The sequence below is a fragment of the Danio aesculapii genome, chromosome 22 (genome assembly GCF_903798145.1).
Source record: "Danio aesculapii chromosome 22, fDanAes4.1, whole genome shotgun sequence".
In the NCBI taxonomy this organism is placed as follows: domain Eukaryota; kingdom Metazoa; phylum Chordata; class Actinopteri; order Cypriniformes; family Danionidae; genus Danio; species Danio aesculapii.
Window position 1 is genome coordinate 5,963,433 of NC_079456.1, and position 21,319 is coordinate 5,984,751.

The following is a 21,319-nucleotide window of genomic DNA, read 5'->3' on the forward strand; positions in this document are numbered from 1 at the left end:
TTTTTTCTCTCCCAATTTCTGTTTAATGGAGACAAGATTTTCTGAACCCATTTCTAAATATAATAGTTTAATAACTCATTTCTAATAACTGATATATTTTATCTTTGTCATGATGACAGTAAATAATATTTCATTAGATATTTTTCAAGACACTTCTATACAGCTTAAAGTGACATTTAAAGGCTTAACAAGGTTAATTAGGTTAACTAGGCAGGTTAGGGTAATTAGGCAAGTTATTGTATACTGATGGTTTGTTCTGTAGACTATCGAAAAAAAATAGCTTAAAGGGGCTAATAATATTAACCTTAAATTGTTTTTTTTTTTATTTAAAACTGCTTTTATTCTAGCCGAACTGAAACAAATAAGACTTTCTCCAGAAGAAAACATTTCCTTTTCTCTGTTAAACATCATTTGGGAAACATTAAAAAAAGAAAAAAAAAATTCAAAGGAGGTCTAATAATTCTCACTTCAACTGTATATATAAATAAAACGCATAAAATAAATGTTATAATTTTTAACATTACTAAAAATAAAATGCTAAACTACATAATAAAAATATCAAATGCAGTTTACAATGTGTGGTTAATATTAACTAAAACACTGTTAATTTAAAGCACTACGGCAACTTATGAAAATAAAATAAATAAAAAAATAAACATACAAAACAATTACCAAGAAATAAAACATAATAAAACAAAAAAGTGCTTCAAAAGTTACAAAAATGACAAATAAATACTACAGTGAATTTAAAACAGTGATATTTTAAACAAATTACAAAAGCACATAACAAAATTAAAGAACATGAAACAAAAATACAGCAAAACAATAAGAAAGTTACACATGATAAACTAAAACTACAACTGTATTAAAAAATGATAACTAAAACAAAACTATAATAGTAAAAAAATAATAAGCTATTATATTTTGCATATCCTAAACAACCTTCGAACATGTACATTTGTAAAAACCATTTTAATGCACGTATAAATATATTAATGAGTCTAAACCAACAACCTGTCAGTGAAGACATTTGAGAGGTCTCAAAACAGAAGCCTTCATTACTGTAGGAATTTATAGTAAATACTACATTTTCTTATTCAGGTTTTTTTTTGTTAAACCTGCACTTGAAAAACTAGTTCATAAGGCTCCATGTTTACATAGTTTTTTCACAATATTTAAAGCTGCTTTATAAAACCCAAAAAAAGAGTTGGGCGATTTGACGAACATATCTTATTGCGATTTCTGAATAATATTGTTTGCGATTTCAAATTGTGAAATCAAACTTTAGCTCTGTATTTCTCAATATTGTGTGTGTATGTATATATATATATATATATATATATATATATATATATATATATATATAGTGTGTATATATTGATATAGCAATTCCAGCGTTATGGATGTGATTTTTTTGGAGTAAAAACTCAAAACATAAATTCACAGAGAAATTTAACATACTGAAACATCTGTTTATATTTCCCAGAACAACTGACCACCGAGTTAAGGGATCAGAAAATAATCAATCTGTAAACATGTTTTGTACTTTAAATGGGAAATAACCATGCGTTATGGATGTGACCAAAAAAGTATGTGAGTTTGCAGTATACAACATACTTTGGAGAAATTCTGTGAATTAAACTGCTCAATCCAAAAGAAATAATGATAATCAAAATGATAAGAGTCGGCTCACTATAGACCAACCATGATTGATTTTATTTTATTTAATATTTTTGCATTTATGAGGAAAAAGTTTTGTTATGAATTTGACATCTCTCTGTTATGGATGTGACAGATGTTAAGTTGCCACTTGTGTGACTTTGGTAAATCAAATATAATAGTTTGAAAACATTGACAGAAACATTATGGAGCATTTTTAAAGTACTGTAAAATATTTCCTAACACCAAAAACTTAGAAACAGTTTCCGTATTTTGGTGAAAACTTTTTCTTCATGGCAAGGCTGACATTTGCATGAAATTGCTCATGTTTATATATATATATATATATATATATATATATATATATATATATATATATATATATATATATATATATATATATATATATATGTGTTTCAGTTTAGTGTGATTTTGAGATTTTAATTTGTGATGTCAAGCTTCAGTTATTTATTCTCTGTAGTGTCCAGGACACACTTTAAATGAAACAAATACAAGATAACATAGAATTCGTTTTCACAAAATTAAATCGCAAACAGTATGAGGAAGAAAAAAATTAATGTATTAAAATAAATCGCAATTAGATATTTTTGTTAAATCGTACAACCGTTTTTGACTGCTATAAAGCAGCTATAAATTCGCAGGATACATTTCGCGAGTAACGTTAGCTCATCACAGTCTTACAGGATCACTCACGGTTTAAATAAAAACGTTAATATTAACCGTCAAAAATTACCATTCGTTTTCAAAATCACGAAACTCACGGTTTAAATGATAACAGTAATACTAACCATAAAAAAAAATAGCGTGAGTTTTCAAAATCGTGATATTCACGGTTTAAATGATAAGGTAATACTAACAGTCAAAAAATTACCGTGAGTTTTCACAATCGCGATACGGTTTAAATGATAAAGGTAATACTAACAGTCAAAAAATTACCGCGAGTTTTCAAAATCGCGATACTTAAGGTTTAAATGATAACGGTAATACTAACCGTCAAAAAAGTAACCGATGTTTACCTTGAAATCGGTAATAGTGACAACACTATAACGTTACAGTTTTGTTACCACAGCTGATCAAGTACTTTAACGTTACTATAGCATGGTTCAAAGGCACTACACCATTTACTGTAAATCACTATTTTTTTTTCAGGTTCGTTGGTTGTAGGTTTAAACCCCATGTTGATTCACAACACCCTAAAAATGAAGCCAGAAGTGTAAATGATTGACCATACGGAGGTGTAGAGTGTGTATGGTGTAGTTTAGTGTGGTGTTTTACCGTAGGTTTGCCCCTGCAGGTCGTACTGCTGCATGCGGTACACACTGAACTCATGCGCCGCTTCCGCGCGCAACGGACACACGAGGACCAGAAACAGCACCAGACTGAGCGGGAACGACACCTTCAGCATGTTCTCCAACACCTCACCGGCCTCCTCGAACATGCTGGAGCCGCTGCGGGAGATTTCGACCGACACAAACCGAGAAAACACCGAATGAATGACCGACGAGGCTCACTCGAGCTGTCAGGCGTCGCGGGAGGATTTCAGACAGGCAAACTCCACGGACACCTACAACTCTTCCCGTATCTTTAATAACGCTGCTGTTTCTTTGATGAACAATTGACTTTTTGTGTGACGGATTAGGTTTATTATAGTGGATTAAGCGTTTTTTTGTTTCATAAAATATTTTTTTATTGGTGAGATCTTGTCCATGTGGCTGTTGTTGGTGGTGGTTGGGGTCCATCAGGGAATATCAAGGGGTACCTCATCTGACCTTTTTTCTTTAGTCAGGTCTTGGAGGACCAAACCGTCAACAACAACAAAAATAATAATAATAATAATGAAATAAAAAAAAATAAATAGGTATCGGTTTAAGTGTATAAATGTAAGAATTAAGAAGTAATATATGACTTTAATGAAGACCATTTTGTATATATTTGTATAAATTTTGTATATATTATTTTATTTAATTTAGTCCTAAATGAATTTTTGTATTTTTTTCTTTCATTTATATATTTTTTTCTGTTAAACTTGTATTTATTTTTTATATTTATTTTCCCTTTTATTTTACAGGGGTTCTATCTATCTATCTATCTATCTATCTATCTATCTATCTATCTATCTATCTATCTATCTATCTATCTATCTATCTATCTATCTATCTGTCTATCTGTCTGTCTGTCTGTCTGTCTGTCTCTCACTGTATGTGTGTCTGTCTGTCTATCTATATATTTGTCTATCTATCTATCTATCTATCTATCTATCTATCTATCTATCTATCTATCTATCTATCTATCTATCTATCTATCTATCTATCTATCTATCTATCTATCTATCTATCTATCTGTATATCTGTCTGTCTGTCTGTCTGTCTGTCTGTCTGTCTCTCACTGTATGTGTGTCTGTCTGTCTATCTATATATTTGTCTATCTATCTATCTATCTATCTATCTATCTATCTATCTATCTATCTATCTATCTATCTATCTATCTATCTATCTATCTGTCTGTCTGTCTGTCTGTCTGTCTGTCTGTCTATTTGTCTGTCTGTCTGTCTGTCTGTCTGTCTGTCTGTCTGTCTGTCTGTCTGTCTGCCTGTCTGTCTGTCTGTCTGTCCATCTATCTAACTGTGTAGTTTGAAGGTATTTTGATAATCAAAAAATGACTTGTTAACAAAGATTTTGCAATAAATGAAGAAAAACTAGATGTTTTCTTTTTTATAGATAATTTTTAATATAAATTATTATATACTATGAAATAGTCATAATATCATAATAGTGTACAAAGACATGTATAATAATAATAATAATGATAATAACAATAATAATAATGTATGATTAATTTTTGATAAATAAAATAAACAATGTTTTACAATAAATAAGTAAACTATATTATTTATCTGATTTTACTTTAAAATTGTAACTTTAAAATAAGTAAAAAATATGTAAATAAAAAAAATAATTGAAATATTACATTAAATAAAATTGAATATTAACTGAAAGCAGTGTCCAAATAATAATAATGATAATCATAATAATAATTATTAAAAAATTATATTCAGCGACAGGTGGCTCAGTGGTTAGCACTGTCGCCTTACAGCAAGAAGGTTGCTGGTTCGAGTTCCGGCTGGTTCAGTTGACATATTCTGTGTCTGGCCGTAGTATATGAGTGTGTATGAATGTGAAAGTGTATGGGTGTTTTCCAGTACTGGGTGGCAGCTGAAAGGGCATCCGCTGCGTAAAACATATTCTGGATAAGTTGGCGGTTCATTCCGCTGTGGTGACCCCTGATAAATAAAGGGACTAAGCAAATAAAATAAATCATTTATTTGAAAGTTTTGAACTTAAGTAATTACAATGTAATGCCCTTGATGGCCACTAGAGGGAAGTATTTCCTAACAATCACAATCTGAGATAAACAGATCGACGCAGTAAGTACTTTTAATATAATTTGGCTCAAAAAATTATAAAGGCTGTAAATTGTTTATTAAGAATGTGAAATATGTTCTTCCATCGATAAACTTTCCATTTAAAAGTCATTTATACTTTTGTTTACTTTAAGTATGTTTTCTCGCAGGAGTTCACTTCGTTTCCCAGTCAGATGTGATTCTTACACAGTTATATGATATTAAAATTGACTATAACTGAAGATGTACCCATTAGAACAGTTCAAGTATTTCTGAATAAACAAAAAGCCCACAAAGAAGAATATTTAATGTAATTTCGGATAAAAGAAAAAGTAATGGCTAAGGGCTGAGGGAGAAAATCAATCGCTTAAAGAGCTATTGTCTTCAAATGTAATTTATTTATTTATTTATTTTCTTCAAGAACAACGGTTTTTTGAACATGAGTCATCAGGTTTTTTGTAGGTTTTTAGATTTTAGCCTTAATCTGTCCAACAGAGAACTTTGTCTAATGTTTAGTTGAGGTTGTGGTTAAGTTATAAACAAACATTTGCCCAATTACATTTATACAATGTTTGTATTTGTTCTTTAATAATGTTAGATTCATGAAATAAAGATCAACATGAAATAATTTACACATTCTTTATGTAATGATTTTCCTGATGTATTTAAGTAGGATTTAGGGAGGAAAAGTAAAATTAACATTAAAATAACGTTTCCATAACATTTAAAAAATATAATCATCTATTTAGATAACTCTGTTTTTTAAGGCACAACACTTTCATGTGAATGTGGCAAAAACAAAGATAGTTATCATCATTGATTGCATATTGAATGATAATTGGTTGAATTTTGTTTTGTAATCTTTCTAAACCAGAACATAAACTGAACATAAGCAGAGCATTAACTGAACATAACCTGAACATAATCATAACATAAGATGAACATAACCTGAACATACCTAGAGCATAACCAGAACATGATCTGAACATAACTAAAACAGAACCAGGGACATAACTAGAACATAACCAGAAAATAAGCGGAACATAACCTGAATAAAACCAAATCTAAACTAAAACATAACTTGGACATACATAGAATATAACTGGTATATAATTTAAGCATAACTAAAATATAACCTAGATATACCTAGAACATAATCAGAACGTAATCTGAAAACAACCAGAACATAACCTGAACATATCCAGAACATAACCTGAATAAAATCTGTACATAATCAGAATATGACCTGGACATAATCGGGACCAAATCAAAACATAACCAAGACATAACAAAAAAAAAAAAAATCAGGACATAACCTCAAGATAACCAGAACATAACCTGGGCTTAACCAGAGCCTAACCTGAACATATTCCACCCTAGGGCAGGTTAGATGCAGCATAAGAGACCATAGCACCAATGAGTGATTAAATGGTACCTAAAACCCTGTATTGGTGCAAACTAAACTGATGCCTAACTGGCAAACCAGCTTAGCCGGCTTTGTGGTACAGCCCTCAGGTTACCTATAGATGTGCAGTTGTTCGGTGTAATAAATTTGTGAGTGTAAATACAAACAGATGTAACATCAACAGAGAATCAGACAGTTTGGCTTATGTTCTGACGGTCTGGAAAAGCAGCTAATGGACCTCCTGCAGTAGCCAGCATTTCCATTAGGTTGCATTAAAGCGTTCAGGAGAGACTCATCTCTTTGTATCCAGTTTCAGATGCACTCTGAAAGCCATGCAGGCAAAAAAAGACAGCACCCTTTATCTGATATTTAGAGTTGGGGTCTGGATGAAAATGCCACTTTTGTCTCACAATGACTTTAGTATGCCCACTGACCCTTAAGAGCAGAGCATGTCCAACATCCCGAATAGTCTTTCTGCTTCCTTAAACCCGGAGATGTGTGTCATCCATTAGCAGGGCAGATCGATTTCAGCAGTTACAGCAGGGTTGCCAGGTCTTATCAAGAAACAAAACTAACCCAATTATTACTAAACTCAAACTACACATATATTCGAAATATAGATCATACATGAAAATGAAAACAGCCAGTATCTCCTCTAGTACACCTAAAATTAAAAAAATAAAGTGTGTTTGCTTATTCTGTTTCAACGTTCTAGCAGTTGTATCTTTGGTAGAATAGAAATTCGGTTTAAATATTCCAGTGCAAGTTAACCATATAAATATAACTGATGCAAAACATCAAAACTTTTAGAAACGGAATAAAAAAACAACCCACACTATAAAAATTGATGACTACAAATGTTTTTATGTTACTTCAACTTAAGTTAATCAGGTTAATCAACTGAATTTTTTAAGTTATGCAAAGATTAACTATGTATTTTTAGTCAGTTTGATTGATATATGTTAGGATGACTAAAAAAGTTATGAACATAACCTAAACATAACCAGAACATAAGCTGAACATAAGCAGAACATAACCTGATCATAACTAAAACATAACCTAAACATAACCAGAACATAAGCTGAACATAAGCAGAACATAACCTGATCATAACAAAAACATAACCTAAACATAACCAGAACATAAGCTGAACATAAGCAGAACATAACCTGGTCATAACTAAAACATAACCTAAACATAACCAGAACATAAGCTGAACATAAGCAGAACATAACCTGATCATAACTAAAACATAACCTAAACATAACCAGAACATAAGCTGAACATAAGCAGAACATAACCTGATCATAACTAAAACATAACCTAAACATAACCAGAACATAAGCTGAACCTAAGCAGAACATAACCTGATCATAACTAAAACATAACCTAAACATAACCAGAACATAAGCTGAACCTAAGCAGAACATAACCTGATCATAACTAAAACATAACCTAAACATAACCAGAACATAACCTGATCATAACTAAAACATAACTTAAACATAAGCAGAACATAACCTGATCATAACAAGAACATAATGCTTTATTAACTCAATTTCATCCAGTTTTGTGACCTAATCTAAAGTGAGCACTGATTATGCTTTATAAATCTCTTGTAAATGACAATTAAAGGCTCAGTTATATTCTAAACAGGAAAAAAGAAAATAAACGACTTTATTTACTTATATTCATTTGTTTATCTTCTAATCGAAAAATTTATCTTTGCAATCTTAACTAAAATAAAATGACTGCTGTTTAAACATCGCTAAATAACTTTGAAATGCTGTATCATAATATATTGTTAAATTGTTATATTGTTGTTGTTTTATCCAATTTTATATTATATTTTGGATAAATACATTATATTTATACTCTCCTGTTATTCTGCAATGTTTAAATTTTACAATAATTTTACTTTTAGGTAAGATTGCAAAGAATTATTGTTCATATGATACTGAGCTTTTAATTGTCATTTATAAGTGATTTATAAATCATAAATAGTCCTCACTTTAGATTAGGACACAAAACCAGCCCAGGCTCATTTTGAAAACGAGCCCTACAGACGTTTCTGCAGATCACGAATTATGTAGTCAGAATTATGTATGGCTGCATTTCGTTTTGTAAACGAACGCTACTGGGCGGTATGATGCCATTCCTTTTCGTGCTTAGCAGCTGACCGCTTACCTCCGTATGGACGGCTTTCCGGCTGTAACCAGTTTGTCTCGTTAGCTCGCCATGTACGTCGGCGGACTTGAGACACAGAGAGGAGCTGACCACGACGACGGGGTTCAGGTCATAAATAGCAGAGTGAGAATGTGGTAAAATCTGAAAACGTGGTAAAAATCAGACGAGGGCTTTTCTTTTTCTGCATTGAATTTTGAAATGTGTTGGTTGGGTTCAGGGCAGTGGGTGGGCGGGTCAGTCGATAAAATTGGTTGGGTTTAGGGAAGGCGGAGGGTGGGTCAGTCGATCGCTCAGTCAGTTAGTCATTCGGTCAGACAAAATGTCAGTCGAAATCGGCCTATGGTGGGTTTACGCGAAAATAGCAGGCACTCGCAAGAGAAATTTGAGATCTCAAAAAGCGTACACATCGGCCTCTCGTGGATTTGCAAAAAAAAAAAACTTAAGAAAAACATTCCACCGGGACGTATTTTGCCAACCCAGGCTCATTCTGAAAATGTAGTCCCGAGGACGTTTCTAGAGACAGCGAAATACGTCCCGGGAGGTATGTTTTTTTGCAGTTTTTGGTTTTTGCGACTCCGCGAGAGGCCGCTGTGTGCACCTTTTTGGCTTCTCGGACGTCTCCCACGAGTGCTGTTCGCGCCCGTGCTGTTCTCGCGTGAACCCACCAGAGGCCGCTGTCGAACGAACGTCTGTCTGTCTGTCTGACTGGCTGAATGATTGACTGGGTGACCGGCCAATCCACCCTCCTCCTTCCCCGAACCTAACCAATTTTACCGATTGACCCGCCCGCCCTAAACCCAACCAACGATTTACAAAAGCCGTCCGGGAAAGAAAAGCTCTCGTCCGTTTTTTTTTTTTTTTTACCACGTTTTCGGATTGTACCACATTCTCACCCTGTTATGAACCTCTTCGCTTTATTTCTTGGATTCTGTTTAAGTCTTACCTGATTTCTTTAACCGCTCTTCCCCCGGACTCAAACCTGGTTGTCGTCGTCATGGCCAGCTCCTCTCTGCATCTCAAGACCGCCGACGCACAGGATGAGCTAACCGGACAAACTGGTTGCGGTGGGAAAGCCCTCCACACGAAGGTAAGCGGTCAGCCGGCGAGCGCTAAAAGGAACAGCGTCATACCGCCCCTCAGCGTTCACTTAAAAAACTAAATGCAGCCATACGTAACTACCGCTACATAATTCCCGGTCTCCAGAAACGTTCTCGGGACTACGTTTTCGGAATGAGCCTGGGTTGTATTTTGCGGTCTCCAGAAACGTCTGTAGAGGTACGTTTTCAGAATGAGCCTGAGTTGCACAAAACTGGATGAAGCTGGGTTAATAAAGCATTTATTAACATTAAAAGGAACCATCAGTATTTGCCTGAATAATAAGATTTATAAATGTTGATTTTAATTTAATCATTTGGTAACTCGTGCTGAATGATCTTACAAACCCCCAACTACTCTTAAATACAAATGATTTGCAAATAATGCAAATAATTGATGTAAGTTGAGATGACTAAAAAAAGTGAAAAATTAAGGCATCTACAATGTTTTTACAGTGGTTAAATGTAGCCCATTTCTGTGGGAAAACTGTAGACTTGGCAACGCTGTGGTCCATAAGGTTGGCTTGAACGCATTACAGTTCCTCCATTTGACAGCTTACAAACTGTCTGCTTATTGATGTAAGGATTTAATGTTAATGTCGTGTCTGGGACAAGATCGTGAAGCGGTGCTTTGTGTCAGAAGTGCCTGAAAATGCAAATATAGACAATCATCTTGTTTACTAATATAGATAAATAGTGATTCGCTTGCAAATTGCAGAACTGTGTCAGATGTGCGTGCAAATCTAGAAAATGATATTATAGATTAACGTGGTGAAATAGTTCATGACTGTTTCCTGATCAACATGATGTCTGATTGTAATGCTGCAATATTGTGGTCGACCAAAGCTGTTTGGAAAGATAATGGATGAGTTTGCAGCTTGTGTGCGTGACAGAAGTGGCATTGTTTTGTTTTTGGCAATTGTGTTGTTCCCTACATTCTTCAAAGTTTCTCTCAAAGTTTTGAACATGTCAATGTTTGTCGTGTTTTTAATGTTAACATGAGATTAAAAGCGTTTTATTTTTTGAAATATCAGTAGGTACAGGATCACTAGTTTCTGAAAGTGGCTAGTTTTACTATTTTTGGGGGCCCAAAGCAAAGAGAGGGTCTTTTATCTAATTTTTATGTTTCTGTTTGGGGCATCAGGGTGGCACGGTGAGTAGCATGATCAAAAAAAGCTCTCGAAAAAAGTTGAATGTGTGGAGAAAAAAAGATAAAATGGTATGTTTCCTTCACAAAAACCTCAACTTTTCACACATTTCATTATCAAAACTTGTTGTGAAATGTTATTAGAACATGTCTTTGATGACCAGCACTGGTCAATCTTTTAAACTATTACAACAAGTCCTAGTAATTTGCGTAGGCTCAGCAGTTACTGTAATATTACCATCTTCAATATGCTGCAATTAAACTCCCACTGTGTAATTGAAAGAAGCCATTTACAACAAAAGAGCAAAGAGCAGGACACGATGTCTGTCGTCTGCCATTTTAATATAAGAGCGCTTCAGGCCTGACATTAAATCAGTGTATGACCTTTCGAGCAGAAACAGAAGACGCTCTATGACAGAAACTGTATGCCCATGACACAGATGTATTATGATGCATCAAAAGTGTTCTGATTTAAATTGCCTGCTCTGCAGCACACATTTATCTTGTGTGGTATCAAAAGGAATGCAATATCATAAACAATGAGTAAGACTTTTGTTTCACATCCCTTTTACTGAAGAAAATCAATGATAAATCAGTCGACTTCTGCAAAACGTCACAGTATTTTGATAAAATTACTGTTTGGCCTGTCATTGTGACTCTCAGAGCTGCACTCGTGTTGGGTTTTTGATCATCTTCAATTTATTTATGTTTTTGCGAATCCTCAAAGATTGTGTTTATTCATTCTGGCCAACTTTTAAGGAAGTTTTATTTAGTCAATATTCAATATTGAAGGATAGAAACAATTGCTTTGAGTGTGTTTTTAAAGAGCTGGTCATATGATATTTTTAAGTGTTCTAAAAATTTGAGATCTCAAAAAATGTACACAGCTGCTTCTGGTGAATTTGCGAAAACAAAAACTGCAAAAAAAAACGTAGCTCCTGGGACGTATTTGGTGATCTCCAGAAATGTATATAGAGGTACGTTTTCAGAATGAGCCTGGGTTGGAAATACGGGAGACCCCCGAGAAAAACGGGAGTGTTGTCAGGTATGCAAATGACCTGGGTTTTTAAAGGTGTTGTATGTAAGAGTTTGATTATAAAAATGCCATAATATGTTTGCAGATTTTTAAGAAACTTGCTAAGTGAACATTATTGTTTATCTAAAAAAAACAAGGGTAAAGTCAATTAATCTGCTTTGAAAATGTGATTCTGTTTCAGAACTTTTTTAGTGTGTTTGACTCTGCCTAATGCCGATTTACCCAATTATATTTCAGCATCGCAGGTTGCCTTGGTGGAAAACAGCATATTTAATTTCAGTGATGAAGAATCCCTCAATGTATGTGGACACGACCAAAAATTTGACCTTCAGAGGACCGTAGTAGCTTCCAAAATATGACACAGATTCAGTTTTACAATCAATACAAACACTACAAACATAAACATTAGCTGATCAGCTTACATTGTAAGGCTTGATTGTCAGGTATGCTCATTCCTGTTTATGTCGTCAATCTGGCAACCTGCGTGTGTGTCAATCTGAGGAAAAGGGGTCGGGTAAACAAAAACTTTCATGTGTTTTGAATTAGGACTACAATACCATGTTCAACCACTAGGTATCAGTCATACATGCAACACCTTTAAAAGACTCATAAAAGCAACACAGGCTCATTGTGAAAACGTATCCCAGCCGATTGTTCGCTCAGTCAGTCAGAAAGTCTGTCCAAAAGTGAGTCATCAGCGGCCTCTGGTGGGTTTACGCGAGAACAGCAGGCGCGATTGGCACTCGCAAGGGAAATTGGAGATCTCGAAAAGCGTACACGGCGACCTCTGGCGGATTCGCGAAAACAAAAACTGCAGAAAAACGTGCCACTGGGACGTATTTCGCGGTCTCCGGAAACGTCGGTGGAGGTACGTTTTCAGAATGAGCCTGGATTGCATAAAAGACCCATAGTAAATGACTTAATGATGTAAAATAAAGACATTTTGCATGCGTGACTTTTTAGGGTGATCATAGAATAAAACAAATATTTTGATGTGTTTCTTTTCATTTTTCAAAAAGTAGGACTAGAATACTTTTTAGTTCTTGTTGCATTTCGTTGCGATTCCGACATAAATTATGAGAAAAAGATATTATTCTTCTTCTCAAGGAAAACTTTGATGATTTCATTTCACCAGATTCAAACAAATATTCAAGATATAATATTCAGACAGAATTGTTTTTATCTTCAGGACAATGAAGAAGTAAATACCATATTTAAATCGCTCCATCAGATCCTAATTAGTGGTTCTGGACTACCTGAAGATTTGCTGACATCAGGAAGTGTTTGTAAGTTGCTGATATGCTGTCAGTGATCCAGACACAAATCTGGAAAGCTCTGAGCAGGAAATGAAGAAACCACGAGTGATGAAAAAGAGCCCAGATTGCTGCTTCTGTTTACAAACACAACACATGGCGCTCTTATGGCCAAATTAGACAAGTCTAGATTTAGTTTAAAGGTCTCGTAAAGGTCAGGCTGTTAGAGCGGTGAAGTATAAACTATTTTGCTTTGAATCTGAATTCTGTGCAACATTTTCTGTACATTGTGCTTTAACTCGCATTTCATAAATTTATCAAGAGGGATGCTTTAGCTCTGTTTGATTCATAAACAAGGTGAATCTTGTTTGGTAACCTGTGAAATGATTCACCAACTGGACTGAACAAAGAAAAGTGAACCGTAATGATATGATCACATCTATTCTCAAGTCAACAACTCCCTAATTCAAATTCTCTGGTCAGAGTGAGTCTCCACTGAATGATTCAAAGACTCACTCTTATTCAAATGATCTGGTCAGAGTGAGTCTCCGCTGAATGATTCAATGACTCACTCTGATTCAGATGATCTGGTCAGAGTGAGTCTCCTCTGAATGATTCAGTGACTCACTCTGGTTCAAAGGATCTGGTCAGAGTGAGTCTTCTCTGAATAATTCGATGACTCACTCTGATTCAGATGATCTGGTCAGAGTGAGTCTCCCGGAATGATTCAATGACTCACTCTGATTCAGATGATCTGGTCAGAGTGAGTCACACCTGAGTAATTTAATGACTCACTCTGATTCAGATGATCTTGCCAGAGTGAGTCTCCCCTGAATGATTCAATGACTCACTCTGATTCAAATGATCTGGTCAGAGGGAGTCTCCCCTGAATGATTTAATGACTCACTTTGATTCAAATGATCTGGTCAGAGTAAGTCTCCCCAGAATGATTTAATGGCTCACTCTGATTAAGATGATCTGGTCAGATGTTTCTGGGGATCGTCGGGGCTCGAACCAGCGACTTTCTTGCTGTAAGGCAATTGTGCTACCCACTGTGCCACCGTGCTGCCCTGAACTATCATTATGAGTAAAAAAAAATTGACTTGTTTTGTACTTTGACTCAAGTGGAATCAAAAGCGAGTACTTATTACATTTTCCAACCCAGGCTCATTCTGAAAACATAGTCCCATGGACGTATCCGGAGACCGCATATTATGTAGTCAGAGGTATGTATGGCTGAATTTCGTTTTTTAAGCGAACGCTATGGGGCGGTGTCACGCCGTTCCCTTTCGCGCTTGCCGGCTGACCAATTACCTGCGTGTGGAAGGCTATCCCACCGCAACCAGTTTGTCCGGATAGCTCGTCGTGTATGTCAGTGGACTTAAGACGCAGAGAGGAGCTGACCACGATGACAACGACTGGGTTCGAGTCTGGGGAAGGGCAGTTCCAGAAATCAGGTAAGACAAAAACAGAATCCAAAAAATAAAAAGTTCATAACAGGGTGAAAATGTGGTAAATCCGAAAACGGGGTAAAATTCAGACTAGAGCTTTTCTTTTTATGAACGGATTTTTTTTTTTTGTAAATTGTTGGTTGGGTTTAGGGAAGTAAGTGGGCGGGCCGGTCAATCGGTAAAACTGCTTGGGTTTAGGAAAGGAAGAGGAGGGTGGGTCGGCCGATTGGCCGGTCGCCCAGTCAATCATTCAGCCAGACGGACAGATGATTGTTCGACAGCAGCCTCTTGTGGGTTTACGCAAGAATGGCGCGGGCACGAATGGGGCTCGTGAGAGATGTTCGAGATGCGAAAAAGCGAGTACAGCGGCCTCTTGCGGAGTTGCGAAAACAAAAACTGCACAAATATGTACCTCCCTGGACGTATTTTACGGTCTCCAGAAATGTCCACGGGACTACGTTTTCAGAATGAGCCTGGGTTGCCATTTTCTGGAGTAATATTGTTTTAGGGTCTCTGGTAATTGAGATATCATCTACATCTGCATTAAAGCTGCAACACTGAGTTGAAGTGGAAACGTCTCTAGGGAGCCTCCCCTAAGCGGTGGCTGCAGACGGCATTAACGTTGCTCTCTTCTCTTCTGCCGTGTCTCTCAGCGTCTGCTCATGATGGATTGCCTGTGTGAATGATGGAGCGTCGAGGGAGAGATGATGAATTGGCCACGTCAACTTGTTCCTAGAGGCGGAGGAGGCTTGAAGTACACACCATTCGAATATAATCCCAGATCATCTTGCATGCATCAAAAAGAAATCCTATCTATGAACGTTCAGCAAAGTATGTTACGAACAGGGGTGAGACAAAACGAATTACAAATGCTCAGTTTTATACTCACAAATATTCATACAGTCTCTCACAGTGCATTATGGGTATTTTCTTGCCATTTTGTGTACATTGGCTGTGCACTCATTTTTGTGGTGCATTGTGGGATTGATTGGGTGCACTTCAGAATGTCCACTATGGTTTAAGACACTACAAATGGCTGCTCCCTCAAATAGTGCACTATTTAAGTGTAGGGGGCGATTTCGAATATAGCCCTGCCTCACTGAATGGATTAGCATGCCACCTGTCCTCTCGGTCCGGGATGGGACTTTGATGTGAGCGCAGGAGTGGCTGGCAGATGTGGAGGCCCATCTGTGGTCTGGTCTTTTAGGATTTTATGCTCATCTTCTCAATAGGATGCACGTTGCCACAGATGTGACCATTCTGTATCAGGCTCTCAGATAAATCACCGCATATGTATAAATTATAATATATGATTAGAAGATATGAAGGTATGACGAAGGAAATTATATACATATTTTTTGCAGCAGTGCCACTGAAGTACTATTTCTGGTTCACAAAAGATGCTCAAAGAATATTTTTCATAGTGTGAAGAACTTTTTAATAATCTAATTCAGAGGTTTTCAATCTTTTATATGCTGTGGATATAATCCTCATATATGGGGAACCCCCACCCTAAAATAGTTTCTTGTGAATTATAAATAACAAAGGGTCTAAAATAATATTTTATTAAATAATATTATATTTTAAATCTTACTATATTACTGTATTTGTGTACACATTTATTATAAATCATTAATTTTTTTATTGTTTATTCTAAGGGTTGGCATGGTGACTCAGTGGTTAGCACTGTCGCCACACAGCAGGAAGGTTGCTGGTTCAACTCCTGGCTGGACAAATTGGCATTTCTATGTGGAGTTTACATGTTCTGCCCGTGTTCGTGTGTGTTTCCTCCAGGTGCTCCGGTTTCCCCCACAGTCCAAACACATGTGCTATAGGTGAATTGAATGAATTTAATTGTCCGTAGTGTATGAGTGTGCATGGGTGTTTCCCAGTACTGGGTTGCGGCTGGAAGGGCATCCACTACAAGAAACATATGCTGGAATAGTTGGCGGTTTATTCCACTGTGGTAAACTCTAATAATCAGGTACTAAGCGGAAGCAAAATGAATGTTTATTCAAAATAAATTTAGGGATGTTTTTAATCTAATTTTTCATATTTGTGTATTAACTATCTTTTTTAATTAAATATTGCAATAATTGTTTTTGTTGATCCATTTTTTTAATTAATTGGACTTTTTATGCTTGTCCCCTACAGCCTCTCTAGCACTCTTCGGCGGCCCATTAGATGTCTTTTGGTTCCAGTTTGAAAATCCCTGGGCTAAATAACATTTTCCCACTCCTTTTCCAATGGAAAGGTTTGTTAAAGGTTCTTTAAAGAATGCCAGTAAAGAGCCTTTTATTTTTAATGTGGAAAGATTATTAATGCCTCAAAACCTCTTTGAAATAAATTGAGTGTAAAAAGAGATTTTAAAAAAAGGACAAAAATATGTTACACTTTTTTGCCTTGCACGAAAATTCCTAGATTCACGGCACATGATTTTATGAGCAGATCATTAAAAATTACATTTTTGTTAAGGCTTTGTGCCTTTAGTTTAAAGCATAGTGCACAAAACTGGAGGATCCCTGCCCATGTGAAAATATACTATAGTACAGTACAAGCAAAAATCTATTGTGGTAATTCTATTGTTTCTACTATAACACAAGTATAGCAATACAAATTATTCAATACTGTAGTTTATTCGTTCACTGTAGTTAATATGACAGTATGTTGTACTAGTGTTGTAAATACAACAATGTATTCAGTACAATACATTTCATTATAGTATAGCTTAGTATTCAAAAACACTACACTATTTACTATGAAGGACTATGGTATTCTTTGTTGAGGGTGTGAATATAAGTGTACTTGAAAATCTTGAATATCTCTTTAACTGCCTGCTCTACCAAATGGTTGACCATATTATGACTGTTCATTCATTTTCTTTTCAGCTTAGTCTCTTTTTTAATCCGGGGTCACCAGAGCGGAATGAACTGCCAACTTATCCAGCACATGTTTTACACAGCAGATGCCCTTCCACCCGCAACCCATCTCTGGGAAACATCCATACACTACAGACAATTTAGCCTACCCAAGTATCTGTACCACACGTCTTTGGACTGTGGGGGAAACCAGAGCAACCAGTGGAAACCCACGCAAACGCAGGGAGAACATGCAAACTCCACACAGAAACGCCAACTAACCCAGTTAGAAAAAAAACCCAGCAACCTTCTTGCTGTGAGCCAACAGCACTACCTACTGCGCCACTGTATCGCCCAGTATTTTAAATAATTGTAAAAGTCATTTAAACAATGTCTGTTTTAAATAATGGTTTACACAGATAGCTTTGTTGGTTTACAAAAATATCAAACAAACATCCTGTTGCACAACTACACTTGATTTTGGTTTTATTGTAAAAGAAAAGAAAACATGTTGAATGAGAATCTGAAATATTTTATGCCATACTTCAAAAATTAAAGATGATTTAGTATTCAGAAATGTTTTATTTTGAATATTTTTTAATAAATTGGTCTTGCACTTTATATTTTTCATAGTAGATGTATTAATTCCAGTACTTTTAACATAAACCGACATGTCAACCATCTGGTAGAGGTTGATATTTTAGAAATTATAGGATGTGTTGAAAAAAAAAATGCAATTAGTGTGTTAACTAGCGACATTAGGAGTTAAGAAATGCAAACCAAAAATGTTTTTCTTGGTGGGGCAGTTAAAGGGATGTGTCCACAATCCTCAGCATCACAGCTTTGGTCTTATTAAGCTGGGCGAGTATATAGTTTTTTAACATTTAAAAAAATATTTTTTTAAATCTAACCTTTACAGCCAATGCATACAGCTGTTGTGGTTCTGTAGACAGATTTCTGGGAATAGGTTTATTATATTTGGCAACAATTCTGTCTTTTCGCCACATGGTGGAGCCTTACAAACTCATGTAGTCCTATAGAAATGTTAAGTAATGTGCAATGAATTTCATTGTATGTTCCAACTCATTTCAAGAGTTACCACCAGGTCAGATCTTGCAAGCAACTTACATCATTCAGAATTCCTCACAGTCTGTGCCATGGGAAAGTCTGTCATACTTTTACACAAGAGAAAGACTTTTTTTTTCCTTGTTTAGTCTGTTGTGACGGTCAGCTTCATGAACAGAGGGATTCTTCTTGGCACACAGGAGTGGGCTGAAGCTCTGGGCATCTGCCACATACCACCAAGGCCTCCGATGTGTGTTTGTGTTAGCATGTGTGTGTGTGTGAGTATGTGTGTGGGCGTTTCTTCCGAGCAGAGCAACGGTCTGGCATGGCATTCGAACAACCACTGCCCACTCGGACCAAAACAAGCCACACTTCTTCTTCACTACGCTGGCACACAGGCCGGCAAAACAAACAAACCAAGGGGAGTAAATTTCCTTCACTTCATGTCTCTGAAAGTTGCTTTCACACAAGACCTAAAAGAAATGTTGGAAAAATGGGTTATCTCAGGTTTGGATACTACAAATTTGTATTTGTATGTTCTGACGGTTACTGGTAGACTAAATCCTGTGGTTATAGTTATCATGATGAATGCTGAAATGGCAACAAACCAACTTAACTTCACTCCAAGGTATTTCTTTTCAACATACCTAGGATTTACTGCAGCAGGAATGATGGGACTGTTTAAATTTTAATATATTACTAACTTCAGATATGTATTTGTAAGCTCTTCTTCGAATACCTTATCTGGTGTTGAAAATCTGCAAAAGGAAACTCTCTTGGTCGGTCTTCCCCTGAAACACATTTGAGCATTAAAATTTAATGTAATAATGCCAATATTTTTTTACTGAAAACCTCAAAATGTTTGCACATTCTGATTAGTTTCCAGGATAAACAGTAAACTATTGTGGGATAGTGTAGCCTTAAAATAAATAAATTACGTTATTTAATCATCCTTATGCAGCTCTATTATCATTTCTGGACCACAACACCAGTCGTAAGTGTTTAAAAAGATGAAAAAAAAGGGGATATGTACATCACCGGGCGTCACGGTGGCGCAGTGGGTAACTTCTTGCCTCACAGGTTACTGGTTCGAGCCTCGGCTGGGTCAGTTGGCATTTCTGTGTGGAGTTTGCATGATCTCCCCGTAATCGCATGGGCTTCCTCTGGGTGCTCCGGTTTCCCCCACAGGTCCAAAGACATGCTATAGGTAGGGCCATACAGAATCTGCGGACATTTTATGCTGTTTCAGCTGAGAGTTTTGTAAAAAATCTGCAGATTTATGCGGATGATTTTAGGAGTATCATAACTAAAACTTTAATATGTGAAATAAAAAATAATACATTTAAACTTTTTAATTTAATGTTTACAATGCAAAACCAATTAGATCAACTTATTTGATAAACAAAGCAAGTCTCTCGTTTAATGTATCTACTAAAAGACGGAACAATTACTTTATAAACTGTATTGAAAATAAATTATAAGAAAATTTTAATATTATAATTATATCACAATTATATTAGTGAAATGAATTTAAAAACTGAATTAATATAAATTTACACACATGTAAGTAAATACATAGACTCAATGATGGACTAAAAATCAGCGGATTTCTGCACACACAAATTTCGTGTGGGCCTAGCTATAGGTGAATTGGGTAAGCTAAATTGTCCATAGTGTATGTGTGCGAATGAGTGTGTATGGATGTTTCCCAGTGATGGGTTGCAGCTGGAAGGGCATCCGCAGCGTAAAACGTGTGCTGGATAAGTTGACGGTTCATTCCACCGTGGTGACCCCAGATTATTAAGGGGACTGAGCCAGAAAGAAAACGAATAAATGTACATCACCTGGAAGAGGAATAAATATGCTTTTTAATGATGTATGGTTTGTTAGGACAATATTTGGTTGAGATAAAACTATTTGAAAATCTGGAATCTGAGGAAACAAAGAGAAAATCATGTTAAAATTGTTCAAATTAAACTCTTAGCAATGCATATTACTAATCAAAAATGAGTATATACTAATTAGTAGTACTAATAAAAAATAGTTTTGATATACTTACAGTAGAAAATGTACAAATTATCTTCAATTGAATGTGATCTTTACTCAATATTTTAATGGTTTATGTCAAATTGTAATGGTTTATGTATTTTTGGCAATTGCCAAAATGTGCCCATGCAACATAACACTAGTTTTGTTGTCCATGGGTCACAAAAAAGTTTTTAGACACCTTTAAAATAGACTTACGCTGTGTAGGTTTTCTTATCCATGTTACACATAAAAAATACACAACATAGAACAACATATAAATGAATAATTGATGACAGAATTTTCATTTTAAGTGAACTTTTCCTTTAAGGAATAAAATAGTCAGAAGGTTAAAAAAAGGGGGGCAAGGAGGTGAGAGACAGAGAGAGAGAGAGAGAGAGAGAGAGAGAGAGAGAGAGAGAGAGAGAGAGAGAGAGAGAGAGAGAGAGAGAGAGAGAGAGAGAGAGAGAGAGAGAGAGAGAGAGAGAGAGAGAGAGAGAGAGAGAGAGAGAGAGAGAGAGAGTGAAAGAGTGAGAGATAGCATTAAAGCACTAAAAGCTTTTCTCGTCCGGCTAAAGGCTAATGTTATTGCCATAGCGAAGAAATCTCCGGAGCTGGAGAAAAATGCGCTGAGGTGATTCATAAATGGACTGTGAGGATCCTGTGGGACAATAATTAGACAAGTCTCGGTCTCCATCCAGCTTTTTTCCTCTCTCCG

General features: G+C 35.8%; 1 protein-coding gene and 1 long non-coding RNA gene across 5 annotated transcripts in view; both read right to left on the reverse strand.

The window, feature by feature from the left end:
- The window catches only part of ncln (nicalin), a 28,008-nt gene extending 24,791 nt beyond the window's left edge, over nucleotides 1–3,217 (reverse strand). For all 4 annotated transcript variants that reach the window (XM_056447247.1, XM_056447246.1, XM_056447245.1 and 1 more), the window contains exon 1: nucleotides 2,956–3,217. In XM_056447247.1, coding sequence (XP_056303222.1) covers nucleotides 2,956–3,118 — 163 coding nt within the window. In that variant the 5' untranslated portion in view covers nucleotides 3,119–3,217. The remainder of the gene's footprint in view (nucleotides 1–2,955) is intronic.
- A 14,910-nt stretch (nucleotides 3,218–18,127) lies between these two features.
- Nucleotides 18,128–19,938, reverse strand: LOC130216342 (uncharacterized). Its single transcript, XR_008835791.1, has 3 exons — nucleotides 19,610–19,938; nucleotides 19,316–19,367; nucleotides 18,128–19,049 (listed from the first exon to the last, which is right to left on the reverse strand). It is a non-coding gene; the product is annotated as an uncharacterized LOC130216342 (long non-coding RNA).
- Nucleotides 19,939–21,319: the final 1,381 nt, after the last annotated feature.